Raw genomic sequence first — 18,434 nt, forward strand, 5'->3', positions numbered from 1 at the left:
TCAGTGATACTCCACAGAAATTCTACCCACACCTTCTAAAAGGGGTGGTGGGGGGCGGGGGGGCATGTGAAGAACCGCGATCCTCATGTCTAAAAGAAGTTTTAGCAGAGGGCCGGCGATCACAAAGTCAGAGACACTTCACGAAACAGGCAGACATGTCAATTTACCTAAAAATAGCAGTGTGTATAAAAGCCTCAGACCGCTGCCTGTTGGAAAGGACTTGATCTTTATTGTACTGTACATTTCACTACCTAATGCTTTACATAGTTCTTCCTCGAAACGTTTTACAATTCCTGTCAATTTAAGCCGGAAGGACAGCTAACTTCCCATCGGCACTCAGAACTAAGTATCTATAGGGTCAATGTACACAGACGGACAGCCACGCCTAACTTCCCTTTACTCAACATCTAAATGAGATGATGTGAAAAAGGACAGTGTTCATTTTCTCTGATATTAAACTTTTATGCTGGTCGGCTTGATGGTCGTAGTAGTATTACACAAAAGGCAGAACAAGGTTATCCCGAATACACAAGAATATAGAGAGCAAACCTGCTACCAACTGTACATTGGATGGCGGTGTAGTAGTTTACTGGTACTAACATGTTCTATCTTTTTCCTCCTCTTCCTGGCACGTGTACCCATCCAGTGCAGTTTGACATGATGCGGGCATGTAACCTCATCGCCACCGTGGCCCTGACGGCCGGACAGCTCATCTTCTTGATGGGGCTTCTGGAGCTTCCCATCATCTCCCAGGACTCTCAGTGGTGGGAGGAAGCCATTGCCGCCGTCTTCCAGCTTGCTAGTAAGTACAGGAACCCCTTTCCTTTGGGTTATAAAATAGCCATCCCATAGCGTGTACTCGTAGTAAATGGCACAACTAAAGCATACAGTGTAAGTATCAAAGGATGTAATGGCGAGGGGTGAAAAAGCAGTGGCCAATGATAGTGCAAATTAATCTGACACCATGTTAATATAGGTGGATGTAAAGGTGTAGGACAACTCTCTGCTCCTGGGACAGTAGCAAGCCAGAGAGACTGGACTTAATGTAAAATGGATAGAACAGAAATTAAAGTATTTCCTAGTACGGAAAACAATGCATTAATCAAACTGCAAACCGAAATCTGAAAAGAAAACAGAGTTGGTAGAGATTAATAGGACACTGTCTCCTCACAGAGCTAAATTTCTGAGATGGATTAGGATCTTTTCTGCAAGTCTGTTGCTGATCTCGAATATTCATGTGGTGATTACAACAATGTTTAAAAGCATGCATTGAAGTGCCACTTTAATAAGTCAATCAAAAGACCAAAGGGGGTAAGATCAAAGGATGGTGAATGAACTGGTGAACTAGAAGAGGGTATGGTCATGTGATATTGTATTCTACAATAACAGAATGAAAACCTCCACCCTTAGAATCGGCTAGATTCCACTGTCTGAAATCTTCACATTTTTCTGGTTCCATAATCATTGGTGTTGTCTTAATAATGGGAATGTAAAATGTGGGCAGAAGGGAAAAGGGAAAAATATGAGTGTATAGGAAAATCAAGACCCTACCGGGGCAAACGGCAGAGCCAACACAGATCTGCCTTGCAACCCCTAGTGGCAAAAGAATTTTTGAAGACAGCGAACGATATAACATGAAACATGAGGAATCTATGGGAGGAAGGAATCCATTAGATATCCAAAGAAACGCATCACCAGCTTACAACTGGTAGCCATGATCATGTGCACCAGATACCTTTTTGCATCCTGATCCACATGAGAGACAGAACTCATTGCCAGGAAATGCCAGAGTAATCAACTTCATGTTTAATTGTGGAGGCTTGAAATGATAGTTGTGCTCAACAATGGTCAATGTCTATAAAGCGAGGTAGAGTTTTGCACATACTTGAAGACAGAAATTAACCTAATTCATGAGCTACATCTATCTAAAGATTTTTGGAAAAACTCAATTTGCAACCTTGTGGATTTCGTGCTTGTTGTGAATCATGGGTATCTTGCCTTGACGACTATGCAGGTGGGACTATTAACAGAGTTCACAAGCTGATACAACACTGGGGTAGTTTCTTTTTTTGTACATTTTAAAATTAGCTACAAGGCTATAGTTTGTGGATGAACACCCCTATTCTAGTGTGTTGGTAATTTCACCTGAAGAAGTTTCAAAATGATCATTCTAACCGGCCTGCTGCTTAACACTGCTCATAAAAAATGCAGAGTTTGAGGTCACATTGCTTTCTCCTTGCTCTAAATGTTACATTTGATAATTTTTAACATGATGGCGATGGAAACTGAATTACATTCAGTTTTATAATATACACACATTCACCCTAGATCTTTATCCATTAACTGTTGAAGATCGGATTATGCAGCACTAGCAAACAACTTAAAAACAGATGAATAATGATATGCCGCTATCAGAATTCGCACTTAAAGTAGGATGGCAACAATAGTTTTTGCATAATGCACAATATTACAATTCATAACCTCTCTAGATTAAAAAATGTACGCGATTGTGTCTGGATCTTCACGCCAGCATCTCTTTAAAGCAAGATTATTTCCCAAGCAACTGGTGTCCCTTCATTTCCACGGAATGTAGTGGAGATCCCATCCCAAAGCTCGGATTTTCACCATTTTGCATTGAGTTATGTTGTTTCGGATTCACTTCCACACTACGCCTTTTTCCCCCCCTGAAGAGCATCCTTTAGTGGGTTCTCACCAACTTTACAATGTAATGATCTGAATTATAAAAAAAATGGTACAGAAAAAGTATGATGTACTACTGTACCAAATCCATTGTAATACCTAAAACAAGGGTGGAAATTGAATAATAGTGTTGGCACAAGCAAGGGACAGTTACCGCATAGAGAGCGGATCGCAACCCTGTGGCTGTGCTGGTATTGCTGGCTATTGTGCAGTGCCTTTATCTATGGAGAAGGGTGGCCCCGCGCCAACAAAGCATAGTTACCACTGATGTTGCGGGGGGCTTTGGGGAAATAAGAGGCCAGGCTGTTTCGACTGTTAAACGCTGCACAATAATGGCAAGATACAACTTGAAGGGAAGTGGTAGGCATCAACGTTAACAAATCCCTTTCAGCAACCACCACTCTTAAGGTGTCCAGGTAAAAATGACTGACTTCTGTCTCTCACAATTACCTTAAAACAGTTTGAAAATGGACAACCTTGATCTACTCTCCTTGTCTCAACATATGGATCTGAACGTGGGAACAATAACGTTAATTGATATGGGGAGGGAGATTGATATAGCAACTGTGGTAATATCAATAATACCAGAAACATTGATAATGTTTTAGAAGGGAAAAACAACGATGAAAGAATGGCATATGACTGGTTCGATGACCACAAGTGTTGACCACCACGCTCTATGGAGGTGGGTGTGTTGGATGTGTTTGATTTGTCCAACAGCCCTGACTTTGATAATGAAAGATATTGTTTTGATTTAATATTTATAACATGCATACTCTTCAAGGTCCGAGCTGAGACAGCATCTAGGCGCAGATGTTAGTTAAGAACCAATCATGGACTTCACTGGGCTATAGCTCAGTGTTTGTAATAGTCGATAAAACAAATAACATAAAGAGGTACATTTTTAGTTGCTTTGTAAAGATAGAAAAAGACTCGATTGTCGAAGGTCCATTGGCAGAGGTTTCCAGGAGCGAGGACCAAGAGGAAAAATGCCTGTCACCCCATGTTGTTTTAACAAAGGAGAATGCCAAAAGGCTCTGTCCCATGGATCGAAGTGATCGAGTGGGGTGATGAATTTGAATTTTTGTGGTCAAGTATGCTGGCACTAGACCATGGATACACTTAAAAACTAAGCACAGCACTTTAAACAGGATCCTCTGCTGTACTGGAAGCCAGTGAAGACTTCTCTGATATTTGGAAACAGTTGACTTTCTTGATAATGTAAAAATCAGCATGTTTGCAGAATTCTGTGCAACCTGTAGTCTCTGTATTCGAAATATGTGAACCCCCATAAGAAGGGCATTACAATAATCTCGATTTGAGTTTGTGAGTACACCAACCACTATTGAAAGGTGTGAGTGAAATTTTAATAACTAAGAAATTTTATGAACTACTATCGAGAGAAGCCAGCCAACAAGCAGCTTTTCCATCAATAATGAACACAACATGTATTCAGCTCCCAAGTGCAAGAACCCTTCATGAAGAAATCGATTTGGATCAGAGTAGAGAACAGTAGAATGAGAAAGGGTTAACCTCAACTCCAGATTTAATGATGAAAGAGGAGAATGAAGGGAACACAGGACAAAAAGACCCCTCTAAGCAAAAATAGAAGCAGGTCGCCAATGTGATTTCAAGTCCCATGAGGCCAAATGATTTTTCAGCTACAGTGAAGGCAAAACTGAATACTACCTTAACCCCAAAAATGAAAGTAAACACAAAAATATTAATAAAATGGGGCACGACAGCTCGATTTAACAAGTTACTAACTCAAGACCCACTAAAAGAGAGAAAAAACAGGCACAAATAAACAAGAGAATATAGCATCAACAGCTAACTCTAAGGTGTGCATTGAGAAAAACGCGAGACATGTTGATAAAGGATGAAGTTGGAAACTTTGTATTAGAAGAGGAGAACAAAAAGAGAAATAAGGAATTAGTTACTTGCCCGTAACGCCTGTTCTCCAGCATGGGTCTCACATGTATTCACTTGCTCATGAATATGCATCGCTGTCAGGCTTGGTAAAATTATAGCAGTTTCGCTTTAAAGCTAAAACCTGCTTGTTGCTGCTATAGCCTATTGCTGTTACTTTGGGTCATACTGCCCCAGCCAAAGACCTTCATCCTCCTAAAATCCACCCCTGGTGGCCATATTCAGATTTGGTCACGGACGTAGAGTGGCAGTAGAAACCAAGAAGTGCCATAGAGACGGAGGAGGGCCGGCTTACATGTGAATCCAAGTAAGACCCAAGCGGGAGAACAGGAGTTACATGTAAGCAACTACTTCCTTCTCCAGCATGGGGTCTTACATGGATTCACATGCTCATGAATATGATTACACAGTAGTGCAAATACACAACCACGGGAGGTGGCAAGGCTCACAGAAGCAGTCCACTTACCCCTGGAACAGACTCACACCTCATACAAACAGGTTGTGAAGCACTGCATGGCTGACCAGGGACTCTTCCCTGGAATCCCTATCGACACAGTAGAATCTTGTGAAGGTGTGAGTAGACCTACATGTAGCAGCCCTGCAGATGTTGAGCAGGGGAACACTAGAGAGAAACACTTTAGTAGCTGCATTGCCTCTGGTGCAATGGGCTCTCAGCTGGCCTGGTAGTGGTCTTTTGGCAGGACGATGGCAACGCGTGATACAGCCGGAGAGCCACCGGGAGATGGAAGCCTTAGACAGGGCCTTGCCATGCCTCACAGGTCCAAAACTGACAAAAATCTCAAAGTCCTTTGTGCATGCAACATAGAACTTTAAGGCATACACAACGTTCAGCCAATGCAAAGATCTTTCAGCAGATGAAGAGGGGTTTGCAAGGAAAACGGGTAGAAACAAAGGCTCATTTAGATGAAAGTCAAACGGGACCTTTGGCATGAAGGAAGGAGGAGTTCGTAGAATCACCTTAACCGAATGGAATGACAAATATGGAGGCTTACAGGAGAGACCCTGCATTTCTTAAACTCGCCTGGCAGAGGCGACTGCCACCAGGAAGCCGGTTTTCCAAGACAGAAACTTCAAGAAAGCCCAATGAATAGGTTCAACACGGGGGCCTCCCATCAGTTTCAACAGTACCACATTTACCACCACGCAGGGGCAGGAGCCTATACCGGAAGGAATGTTCTGAAGAGGCCCTTAAGGAACTCCTTAACAAGTCTGGGCGACCACTTGGAGAGCTTGCCTGGAGCCCAGGGGTATTGGAATATGGAAGCCAGGTGTACCTTGAGAGATGCATGGGAAAGGCCATACTAGGCAAGCGAGAGCAGGTAAGGAAGAAGCTGCAGCGCAGATACGCACAGCTGAGACATCTTTTGTGACTGGCACCACACTGTAAAGCGCTTCCACTTGTGTTTGTAGCAGGCTAAAGTAGAGGGGGCCCTGGTCCTGGCCAAAATGTTTTTGCATTCCAAAGGCAGCGAGTAGTGTCCAAACTCTAGGGCTTCAGGAGCCAAGCTGTGAGGCTCCGAGACGCTTGGTCGTAGTGCAGGATCTACCCTCCTTCTCTGGAGAGCAGGTCTGGAGCAGGAGGCATTTTAATGGCTGGGGCAACTGAAAGATGTATAAGGTCTGAGTACCAGATCTGCCTGGGCCACGTCGGTGCAATGACGATCATCTTGCAGTGGCAACCTCTGAGTGTGTTGATCATTCCTAGCAACAGAGGGATCGGCGGAAATGCGTACAGGAAGATGCCCTCCCAAGGGAATGAGGTTTCCCCAGACTCCTAGGCAGGGGATACCTGCTGGCAAATGTCTGACAATTGGCGTTGGTCGCTGTCACAAAGAGGTTGATTTGAGGGAGATTTGATAGCCCAGAAAACTGCCCAGTGCTCTAGGTCGCTGATGTGTAAATCCTTTTATTGTGGGAGCCAGAAACCTCTGTCATATGAATGCCCTGTGTGGGCTCCCTAAACCTGTATAGAGGCGTCGGTAGTGACTGTTGCCTGATACATTGGGATCTGAAGAGAGATGCGAGCGAATTGAAAAGCACTGAAGGGCCAGATGGGATGCCTGGTTGAGGGGGATTTTGTTGTTCCATGTGCTGGTGACTTGCTGCCATCTGGCATCCAGGAACTCTTGAAGAGGTCTCATCTGTAGCCTGCAAAGGGGGACCAGATGGATGCAGCAGGACATCATCCCAGCAGAGACGGTTCCATGTGATAAAATCGCAGCAAAAATTGCTGTGATTACAAATATTGCGGCAAAAAGGCTGTGGTTTTTGTGCCGCAATCCATGTAAAGGACACCCCCGCAACCCCTGGATCCATTATATGATTTAAGGGAAGCGGGGGACACCCCTGCAGCCCTCGCTCCCATTAAATGGTATAATGGGGCATCCCTTTACCGGGTCAGACCACTGTATTTTTACTGCAATATTATTACCTGATACCGCAGATACTTGATGGACCGACTGTTGCAACGGAAACTGTGTAAAGCTCCTGGATTTTTCCCAAGTTGGCCTTCACTCTCTCTACCGAAGGAGTCGCTAGGCACGAGAGTGTGTTGAGGCGGGATCCAAGGAAAAGCATGTTCTGCAACTTTATCGGGAATCCCAGAGAAGTTACAGTCTGGATGGTCTCTGTGGTGTGCTGGATAGCCAGTGTGTGAGAGCGGGATATGATTAGTCTAGCTAAGGATAGACGTAGATTCCCTTGCAACACATGTGCGCTGCCACCAGAGATAAACACTTGGTGAACACCCTTGGGGCCTACTTTAGGTCGAGTGGAAAGGCTTTAAACTGGTAATGACTTCCGTGAACGATGAAACGCCCTGGGCCGCGTCAGGCTTGCTTTGGCATCTGCATTCTGGGTGCTGGAGCACGCTGACGCTGGTTGCCACTTCTTTAGGCCTTGGAACATTCCCTATATACCTCCTGAGCAGTCGAACCGGAGGGCTGGCGATAGGGCAAGGTGAACCCTTTGGAGTACCTCAACAACCTTCTTTTTACAGGAGTGAAAGGACAGCTTCCTTTGCTGGAGAGTGTCCAATGAACTTGCTGTCTCAGTGTCGGTTTTATGGCTTGCAGGGTGTCTTCAACTGCCTTCCCAAACTGGATGTCACCTTCAAACGGCATGTCCACCAATTTCGAATGCACATTTGTGCAGAAGTTAGTGGCTTCGAGCCAACTCTAGCGATGGAGGGCCACTCCACTGTCCATCTGCGGAAAACCTGAGTCAGCGACGTCCAGGGAGACGGTAATGGCATGGTCGGAAGCTATCTCTCCTTCATGGAACAAAGCCAGTGCCACAACCTTCTCATCTTCTAGGAGGAAGTTGAGGAAGAGCCCCAACCTATACCAAAGCTCCCTGTCATACTTCGAGAGAATGGCTAAGGCGTTAGCAGCCTTGATGGTAGACGCCACTGTTGTGACGATACGCTTCCCAGTCGCATCCAACAAACTACCCTAATGATCTGGAGGAACCACAGAAGAGGAAACGGGGTTAGAGGACTCTTGCTAGCCGCAACATAAACCACTGAGTCCAGTGATGGTTGCGATATGAGGCACTTTGGCGCCGCGTCTGGGAACCAGTATTTTTTTCTCCAAACGATCCCTTTTCACCTGGGCTGTGCCCAGGGTTCACATGACCAAAAGGCAAATCCTCCCAAATGTCATCCAGAGGGGAAACTGAAACAATATTCCTCTTAGAGGACTCTTACCACTCAAAAAGGAAACCTTCCTTTTTCTTTTCCTCAGGGATGAGGTTGAACAGCTTTGCCGCCCATGAGATCATGGAATTGAACAAACCGATCTGGTCTGGCGGTGAATCCCTGAAGGGTACATCGATGTCCGGAGGCTCCCCATCTGCCGGAACATAATCAAACTCATCAGTGTCCTGTGTATCCTGGGTGGTGACACTGTTGGTATCAGTGTCTATCTGCACAGCCTCTTCCACAACAGGAGAAGGTGCGATAGGTAACTGTCGAGGGGTAGCCGGGTTGGATGAGACAGCGTTAGCTGGGTACTGGACGGTCTTGGAAGGTTTCTTGATGGAACAGATATGGGTGCAATTAGAAGACACCAGCATGCATAGAATCGACAAAATGTTAATTGACATGTCCGTTGGTGCTTGCGGTCCCTGAAGTGAAGCGCTATGAGGACGAGATGGAAGACGAGATCGTTGAGCACCTTGCCTAGGCACTGCCAAAAAGGGATCAGGCTCCCCCTGGCCGCCCTCCTGTTCAGAGTAAAAACCCTCTAGCAAGTCTTCCTCAGAAGGACTTGAGGAGTGAGTTGCTGCAACTGGGAATGACCTCTTGTGAGGTACCAAAGTAGAGAGGGTGAAGAGAGGCACAGCTTTGGTGGGCTAGGGAGGAAATCGAGAGCTGGAGGCATCTCTCTCTCCAAATTCGATCCCCTGGAAAGGATGCCATCACTGGGGCATGTGGAGCAGGTAATGGTGCTCGGCATCTCCGACTGATGCCTAGGCGGGCAGGCCACTCTGAGTGTAGCAATCACCTTCATAGAGACATGACCATAGTGGACGAGCCCAATCAACAGAAGACGATCTCATCTGCCAAGTCTGTTGCCCCGTCGACGGGTCAACAGACATGGTAGATGAGGCCATCAAGGGGGTCTGTGATGATGACAAAATCGTTGACGGCGAAGCCTCTGACGGGTGTGTTGACAGGGCTTTACGCTTCGCCTCGTAGACAGAAACTGCCTGTCGACGGTGAGGGCGACGACGACCGATGTTTCTCAGACCTGGCATCCGCAAGAGCTCGTTGACGAAGTGGTCGGAGTGTGGAACAACTTGGTCTTTTTTGGTGTCTTCCCCGGGGAAGTATCCCCAAAGGATCTCAACCTCTTTTTGACAAAGGACATGCTGACCCTGGACTTGGCATGGCTGCACACAGAGGCTTAGTCAAAGGCCTTACCTTCCTCAATCTACGACACCAACCTCTTATGGCGGTCCATTACAATCTTGGAGAAGGCCTGGCGTATGGAACATTCGAGGTTGGGATGTAGACAGTAGATGTATTTGAGGTGCCGATCTTTGATGAAGATATTTTTTAGGCCGCAATGTTCGCAGGCATTGAAGAGGCTATTTCTTGTGGCGTCTGCCAGGGTATGAAGAAGGCCCAAGCCTGGGCCTCCTTCCGGCAACGGTCCAGAAATCCAACGATGGAGGGATATCATTCAGCAATTGGCCCCCGCTGCCGGTAGTCACGTGACCGAAGAAAAGAACACTGAGACGCTATCTTGCAAAAATTGGCACAAAATTATCAGTATTTCGAGCAGCGAAACGCAAGGACTCCCAACACGAAAACGTGCAGTCAAAATCTGAAGATTGCCACCAGGGGTGGAGCTTAGGAGGATGAATGTCATTGGCTGAGGCAGCATGACCCAAAGTGGCAGAAATAGGCTATAGAATTGACTAGCAGTTTTTAGCCTTAAAGCAAAACGGCATTTTACTGGGGATTCCCAGCCATACGACAGGGAATATTCAAGAGCATGTTAATTTGTGTAAGATCCCATGCTGGAGAACATCATGTAAATTCCTAACAAGACTATTGACAAAGGGCCTATTAAAGAGAAAGAAAATGCGAACTTATTTTCAATTTGGAGGCTCCCTAAAAAGAGCAACGAAGAAAAGGATTGGAGTCTATTAAACAGCGTGAAAATGAAACTAGTTTTTATAAATGAGTGAAAGCACCAGGACTGATCTTTCAACTGTGCCTGAGGCGAGTAAAGTCATGGTGGATGATGTAGAAATGAACCTTTCATGTATTTTAGGGAAGGATCAACACCTAAAAGAGAACACTGATGGGCCCACGAGAGAATGGTCTGGGGAAACCCTTATGAGTTTGACTTGTGGTAAGAAGGCGGCTGTACTTCAGGAGGAACGAATGCGGTTAAGGAAGGAAAATAGAAAGATGGACTGCATTACAGCAATTGTTGAGCATTTTGCAAATAAAAGCACACCACTGAATATAACTCCTATTTTAACAATTTTCCAGTCAATTCTTATGTCAAGGATGATTAATACCAATGAAATTAAACAGGCTGAACTTCATGACACAGTACATGTGAACATGGTGACATTTAGCCCCTATGGTAACCAGGAAGACATAGGACAATCTGGGAAGTCTTCATATTATGGGCGTTTATGTTAAAACAGTACAAGAGAAGGAGTGGCTGCCTAATGTACCTACGTGAGAGAAAATAAGTACAACTGCGCTTTAGGGCCCATTAGCAGTTAGCTGTAGGTTAGTAGATGGTGAGAAGAGGGTGGGCAGACTCTGTACTAATAAACCAAGTTAGGGTTTATTTAATGATATTGACTGCAAGTGTTTACCAGAAAGGTTAGAAAAACAAACTTAAAGTGTACCTAACTCATGTAACAATCAGTGGCAGATTCTCTCATGGAAGCGTCTCTTGTGCTAGATGGAATTACCAATAAAGGTTTGAGACCAAATAAACGGATAGACTCAAGGAATATGGCAAAGTACTACTTTATTCTCAGGTTGATAAAGCAGGGTCAACGGACAAACATCAGACAGATGCTGGCACACTCACACACAAACTTGATTACAAAGGGGTATTATACTCCAATATTCATCATCTATGATGTCATCCTACGTGGCAAACCATAAATAAGGGATTGGATTAGAGGAACATATCTACTTAGAGAAGGTATTTGGATTAGTACTTTACTGGCTCTCTCTTATCTATAAGACAACCATTGAATTACCTCTAAATTCCTACAATACTGATTATAGCAAACAAAATGCCAGCGGATTGGTCTATGCAACATTCTATAGCAGGATGCCCCATAGACCCACTGATTGGTTGGCATTCTCACGCAACCTTGTACTTTCGACTCGTCTAGCAGCATGTTAGGAAACCAAAAACTAGGTGCTTTGATCACGTCAGATTACTCCCCACTTTCCCAATTAGTCCATCATCTCGCATCAGACCGGCCATGAGTCAAAGTTTCCCATCTGTAGTTGACCTTGTAGTCTGTTCTCTGTTCTAGGACATTCAAGGGAGTGAAAGCACATCACTATATTCATGCAAGGCCTAATGAATAGTCCTTGTTTTTTTGACCAATACTTGGGTCTTGCAAATGTTTTCTTCTCTTTTAATTTAAGAGAAATATGTCTCAGCCACGGCTTATCCGTCTGCCTCCCTTCAAACTTAGGAGCTATTCTTTGAAAATAGCCTCCTTCATTCCAAGCAAACATGGACTACTCTATGTTTTGCACACAAAGCTGTTCTTCCAGCATCTCCTGACTCTGCAACCTTGATGGGCTCCTGAGGTAGTTAAATTTAAAATGTACACAAGCCGGCATCCATTTGCCAACTATGGCCGTCAATGCCATGTTATATATTCCTCTATAGCAAGTTTCTATATGTCTCTGTTCAACCTTGCGTTACTGCGTATTTACACTTATTGGTCAGCAAGTTACTTTGGCTTCTTTTACATTCATGATTACTTTATCGTTTCGTACATGTTTCTTTTATCGCTTCAGTTACATCATCACTCGCAAGTATTTTTATATTGTTTCAGCATGGCTTTGTGAAGATGTCTTCACCATGACATCACTCTGCCCCTGCCAGATTTCACTCAGTGGTCCATGATATCCAATGGTGCATGCTGACATCCTTCTGTACGGCACCCTTCCACACTTTCAGTGCGAGGGTACATTCGATACGGTTGTCTGAGTGTATATCGTCTCTCATACACTCAATGAGGTATAGGCATAACACATGGAGTGTCACATATAGCCCTTCTCTTGCTGTTGCATTATGACGGCGGTCAGAGGGCGGGAGGTAAGGAAAATGCATCCACCTGCTCCTCTACAGAACTCTAAGAGGCGCATCAAATTTCTGTAAAATCAAAAGATTGTGCGTGTATTCCCACAATATTGTATTAATTCCAGAATCTGGGCTAACTAGGCCCCTCTATATTGATGGATATACTGTTTACAACAATTTGGCTAACAAAGGAACTTGGCGCATACCCATAGGGGGCATCTTACTAGGAGTGGGAAATAAATGTAAGTCTGAAGGGTTTATGAAAGAAATCACAGATGATAATATATCGCCAGTAACAGTTCAATATCAAAATAAATTTGAGAGTCTGGTCCCTGGGTTTTATAATTAACATGTACGCACCTGCAAAAGTCAGGATCAGAAACGTAAGTTATGATGGATACTGAGAAACATAGGATTAGTGAGGTTCTGAAGCAACGGATATGAATAATCAGTTTAAACCTTTGAGAAGATCTAATTAAGTCTTATTTCATGAAATTGGCGTTATTGCTAAGGAGGACAGCCCATTGCTTAAAGGAAAGGCTAGGGTATAGGATTGGGCTGGAAACTAAAAGGTACTCGCCAATAAAAAGATGTCTATGGAATATTGTTCATTTCTTCCTTAATTCCAGCATATACAACAGTTCAATCAGTATTTTCCTGACAGGTCAAGAAGACGCACGTTTCTTCAATTTAGATTAAACTTATTAGAAGGTTTAGGAGGTAGTGGGCCCTATGACGGAGTATGCAGAAATCCTCAGTTAATAGAGACATTGAAACACCTTATGACATACTGCGCATTCTTAGATAACATCTGAAAGGATCGTATTAGGAGATTTTTTTTTTTTGACAAGATTCAATTAATTTTGAAACTGTTTGTGCTTGGTGTATGAGAGGGAGACAACTGAGACATAATTTGGCTCTAGTGCAATTTTGGTATAAGATTGAAAAATGTAGTAATGAGAGTAAGGAACGATGAATGTAGTTTGTATTGATATGTAATTTATGAAAATTGATTACATTTTAGGTGATGTTTGTGAGCATGAATCATGGTTTTTACTTGGCAACAGTGTATAAGGTTTATTATTTTAACAATGGATGAACTTTAAATAAAAAGATACAAATAAAACTTGAAACAAAATGTATGAGTATTTTCCAAAACACTGCAAGGGCTATTTTATGAACTCTCTCCCTGCCATAACCGCAGTATTCCTGAAATGGTGTGCATTTTACTTTACTTTAATTTATGTGTAATGCGCATCCATGAACCCTGATACGTGAGGGCGCAGACAAAGACTGACAAGAATGAAGAACATAGAGAGGATAGCCACCGCAGATGCGGAAGGCTTGAAAGCTAGAAGGCACAGGTTAGCAACTCCCTACCCTGATCAGTGGAATAAGAAGGTCTTGAGATCTTTCTTGAAGAGAAGAATGAGCTCAGAGGGAGGAGGGCAGAGAGTTCGATGTCAATGGAACGGCACTGAAAAAAGCACCCGTCTGTGCCTTATTGGTTTTGCATCTTGGCAGGAAAGGATAATTCTGATTGCTCGACCTCAGGCTTCTACAGCTAGGTTTCTCCCTAATGTGGTCTTCCAGGTAGGATGGCATAATGCAGAGTCTACATTTAAAGGTTATGGCTGCAAGTCTAAATGCGATACAAGCCTCCACTGGGAGCCAATGCAGAGAGTGTCTAGCCTCAGTGACGTGAGCCCAATGGGCAAGCCCGGTGACGACTCTTACTGCACCATTTTGTACTACTTGGAGTGGGTTAATGTCTGCTTTGCTAACTCCTGCAAGAAGACTACTGCAATAGTGTTTTTTTGCTCCTATTATGGCTTGTGCAATTGTTTCAGCGTTAGCTTGTGAAATGTACGGCCGAATATGTGCCAGTAATTTGACGTAGTAGGTAGCCGCTGATACCGTGTTTCCCACATGGGATTTCATGTTTTGCAGATTATCACAAGGTAAATGTAATGCAGTATTTGGGGCCAAACTCTCTGTCGGGTCATAACTCGTAATGAGGCCTTTTGAGCCCAGGATTCTGGGTTTATGCTTTCAGATCGAATCCCACACCAGAGCTTTATCTTTGAAGATTACAGGTCACCCCACGCTCCATTGAGGACACTTCTGAGTGCAGCAATGGTTCGAGTGCAATCATACAGAAATCCAGCAGTACTTGGCCAGAAAGTTACATGGAGAAGTTTTGGGAAGGGTTACAGACGGTTGCAGACACATTAACACAAGTGCATGCACTACCATGGAGCCAGAGTTCATTCCGTGAAACAAACTGGTACTGTTTCAGAATGTATTGCTTGCTGAGAGAGAACAATTTATAATGATTTGATTAATTTCAGTTATGTTGGGATTTTAGGCCAGTTTGGAGAGAGGTCCAGGCTTCTGAGCCTTTCACTTAGAGGAATTTACCTCCCAGGCTGGAACACCTGATTATATATGCTGGGAATCCATTAGCCTTAAACAAATATTTTAGTAGTTAATTTGGGTAAAATTGTAAAAGAGTTTGCTAAGGTTGGCGTGATCAAAACCCACACTAAGCTATGCCAAACTGGCAACGGAATTTCAATGTTACGTTTCTCCAATGAAAGCCAATGGAAGGAGTGAAGGCCCGCTTTGGCATAGTTCCTTTTCAGAAGCAGAGAGTCAATTTGGCTGCATTCTTGTTAAGTTGTTTATTATTCTTTATTTGGGCAAAAAATGTTACATTGCATTAATAGTGTCTTTTTACAGATGGGCAGGGCTACAGAATAGGTCATATTTGTGGCCTAGAAAAAAGTGGGTCCCTCCCTCACCCCCCTTCTGTTTATACAGCTAGAAATGAACTGCGTTTCTGATTGTTTGGGGTTGAACTGACAAAAGGTGGTGCTGAATAGAACCGTACGATTTCAGACTCTGGTGAATGCAGAGGGTTCTGGATCTAAGCAGCTGCACCCGGTAATGGAAATTTGATGCAGCAGTAATTCCCATTTCCAGAAACTGCTTCCTGGCCTGCTTGACACACAGACCCATTCTAATGTGAAAGGTCTATGTGCCACCTGGGTACATCTAGAGTTGTCATGAAGGTAGCAAGATAACGTCTAGGCCTAATGGCGCATACACATGGGAAGGGGCGCAGGAGCGTGGAATTTCCTTCAATCTAAACTATGTTTGTTACATGTGTTGGGATGTTTCTAACGGGAGGGGCTGGACTCTGTTAGAAGCAGCGTCTGTAGTGCAAGTGGTGTTGAAGGGTGATGGGTAAAAGGACTTGCGTGTTCAGTACTGCAGATGGATGCAAGGCAGGAACACTAAGGCGACTTTCATCCTGGTCGAGTGGGCTGATGCGGTGGTTCTTAGACAGAACATCTTAAAGCACGGACTCGTCTCAGAAGAGCACTCCACCTCGCACTGTCCAGGCAATGGGCGGACGCATATAGATTGTCTGCAGCGATCATCTGGTAACCCGTTTCTTTATTCCACTGCCATTGTAGCGGATGTGGAGGCTGCTATTCGTGCTCGGGTTTTATTTGTATTTTTTTTTTTTTTACTTTTGGCTATTAGGGCATGATACGCACAACTAATCCGGTAAAACGATTGAACAATCGTACAGATAGGAGGGGACTCGGGATGTGAAGAGAGAGGCGGCTTGTGAACGATTCTTTATTAACTCACCCATTTTCTGTCCTTGGCCACGCTAACCCCTATAGTCAGTCCCACCCACTACCTGCCCAAAACACATCGCCCTGGGAACTTTTTGAGCTAGCTCACTCAAGCAGTAACATCAAACGTTGTGCTGTATACATGTTACTCTTCTTTCCCCAAACATATTTTCTGATTGAATGGCGTAATTGCATTTGTACATATTACTTGTGTACTAAAAATGTCTTAACCAATTGCGTCACCAGTCATTTCATTTAACGCAAAGGGTGTGTCCCTGTAACTGTTCTTTGCACTGAAGTTCACTTAAAAACACGCATTGGCAAAGCCAACGGTTTTGGCTTTCCAGTGTAGATCTATACTTTGCAGGCGGTGGCATCGCATGCCAAGCTCCTCACATCACTGTCCAGCTGTTGCAGTCTTATGTCCAGTGTTGCTAGGGGGCCCGGCTAAGGGTGCTATAGCCCCCGGTCTTTTGGTTGTAACCCTGATACAAGCTCAGGGGTTACAACCAAAAAGGCTAGCTAGCCCCCAGTCCCGACAGTCCCAAAATTAGCTGAGCCCCTGCTCTTTTCCAGACCTAGCAACACCCCTGTGTCCAGGTATTACCATCATGGGCGGACCTAGCAAATGCCTATCCCAGCCTGTTTTATGATACGTGCTGTGCCACTGGCGGAGGGATCTGCCTAGTATTCATTCCCGTTGCTGGCTGCCATGCCATGCCATGCGGACATCGAGCAGCAGTTGCTCTCCGCCTCGGCGCTGCGACAGCCGGCCAAGGCCTCCTCCCGCGCGCGGGCCTGCACACACTGGAGCGGAAGTGCACTGCGGCCCGAGCAGATCCGCTCTTTCAGTGACACACAGCTCAGCGGACGGCTGGGGGCCCTTCTAGCCTCCCCTCCCGCACGCAGGCTAATTTTAGACGGCCCTTTTCCCTGTGCCCGAGTCCGCTTTAAACACCGGCAGAGAGAGACTCGAGGGCGCCAGGATATCCCGATACAGGAGGAGGAAATGCCTGTTATTACCTGTTGTGCAAACTGAGCCTTCAAAGCGCCGGGCTGAGAGGAGACTGGATGAATGGTGGCGAGGAGGGGACTGGCGCAGCAATAGTGGGCAGGGTAGCAGAGCTGGGTCCAAGACTATCATTACAGGAAGACGAGACCAAGGGTCTTCCTCTGTGTGGCCGATTGGGTTCCCATTCCACCACTTTCCCAGAAGGGCAACATGAAAGGTTGGAGCTCCTGGAAAGACAGAGCAGCTTATGGTCTTCAGAAATAAATACAAGAAAAAGCAGACGAGTAAAAAAACAATTTCTAATTCAATGAGGAAATTCTAGACAACATAATGGTCTTCACAAACTTGGAAATAGGTGTCCATGTCCCAGAACACTTTAGTCAAGCCATGAAAGGATTTCAACAAGAGACATGACGAGCACATTATGCCATAAAATCCAACTGGTTCATCTATGTCTAAGACATAGGCTAACATTATGGAACTGGATTCTAAGTCCTACATGGGGCACAACTCTTTGGTCCAGCAACAAACCAAGACGTTACCATATGAGACAAAACACCAACAGAAACATCAATTTACTAGTCTCGGAATTATATCACACAGAAAAATAAAGCTGCAGTGCAGAACTAGTTAAACTCCTGCGAAAAATGGTTGGACAGGGCAGTATAGTTCATTGTCTTTTATTATACGTTATCACCCCATCCCTGCGCATTGGAAAATACCAAATGCGATAATGCCGAAGTCTCAATGCGAAATTCACAGCAATTATACGTGGGAGGTGGGTTAGGGTAATACATTAGGTGGGGGGAGCATGAAGGGAGAGGTAGGGGTGCTGCAGCGGTGTCCCCCGCATATAACTGTGGGAAGAGAAAACAAAATTCGATTTTTTCGCATTCAGTATTTCATACACAACAGGGCAGGCCAGGATAACGCCTACCAGACCTAGAGATATTACTTTAAACCTAAAAAAAGGATAAGAATACCAAAAGATGTCAGTATGGGACATCTCAAACCGCTACGGTGATCTTCCTCCAGACCGGGGTTGCCATACTATCATCTATATAATCTGCAGTTGCCAAATCTCAGAGCCCAGCCGCTTCCAGCTGTTCTCAGGCAGAATATTATAATGTCCAGCTCAGTTCTTGATTTCACAGTCCCTACACCAAAGTGTCTAGTTCGGGTCTTGACTTGAAAATCTCTGGGTTTTTGCACCCAGGTGTCTTTTTGGCTTTGCATACCGGCACATATATCTCCCCTTTAACCTAGGGCACAGGTTGGCTTAAATAGTTTCACCATTTGGCTGCAGGAGACCCT

At 44.7% G+C, this 18,434-nt stretch overlaps 2 protein-coding genes across 4 annotated transcripts in view; one reads left to right on the top strand and one right to left on the bottom strand.

Moving 5' to 3' along the window:
- The window catches only part of IFT140 (intraflagellar transport 140), a 2,226,364-nt gene that overhangs the window by 557,428 nt on the left and 1,650,502 nt on the right, over nt 1–18,434 (bottom strand). The window lies entirely within an intron of this gene.
- TMEM204 (transmembrane protein 204) overlaps nt 1–18,434 on the top strand; it is a 153,558-nt gene that overhangs the window by 26,616 nt on the left and 108,508 nt on the right. For both annotated transcript variants that reach the window (XM_069646970.1, XM_069646969.1), the window contains exon 3: nt 647–802. In XM_069646970.1, the coding sequence (XP_069503071.1) occupies nt 647–802 (156 nt within the window). The remainder of the gene's footprint in view (nt 1–646; nt 803–18,434) is intronic.

This window comes from Ambystoma mexicanum, chromosome 2q, assembly GCF_040938575.1.
Source record: "Ambystoma mexicanum isolate Mex_15411 chromosome 2q, UKY_AmexF1_1, whole genome shotgun sequence".
Taxonomy (NCBI): Eukaryota; Metazoa; Chordata; class Amphibia; order Caudata; family Ambystomatidae; genus Ambystoma; species Ambystoma mexicanum.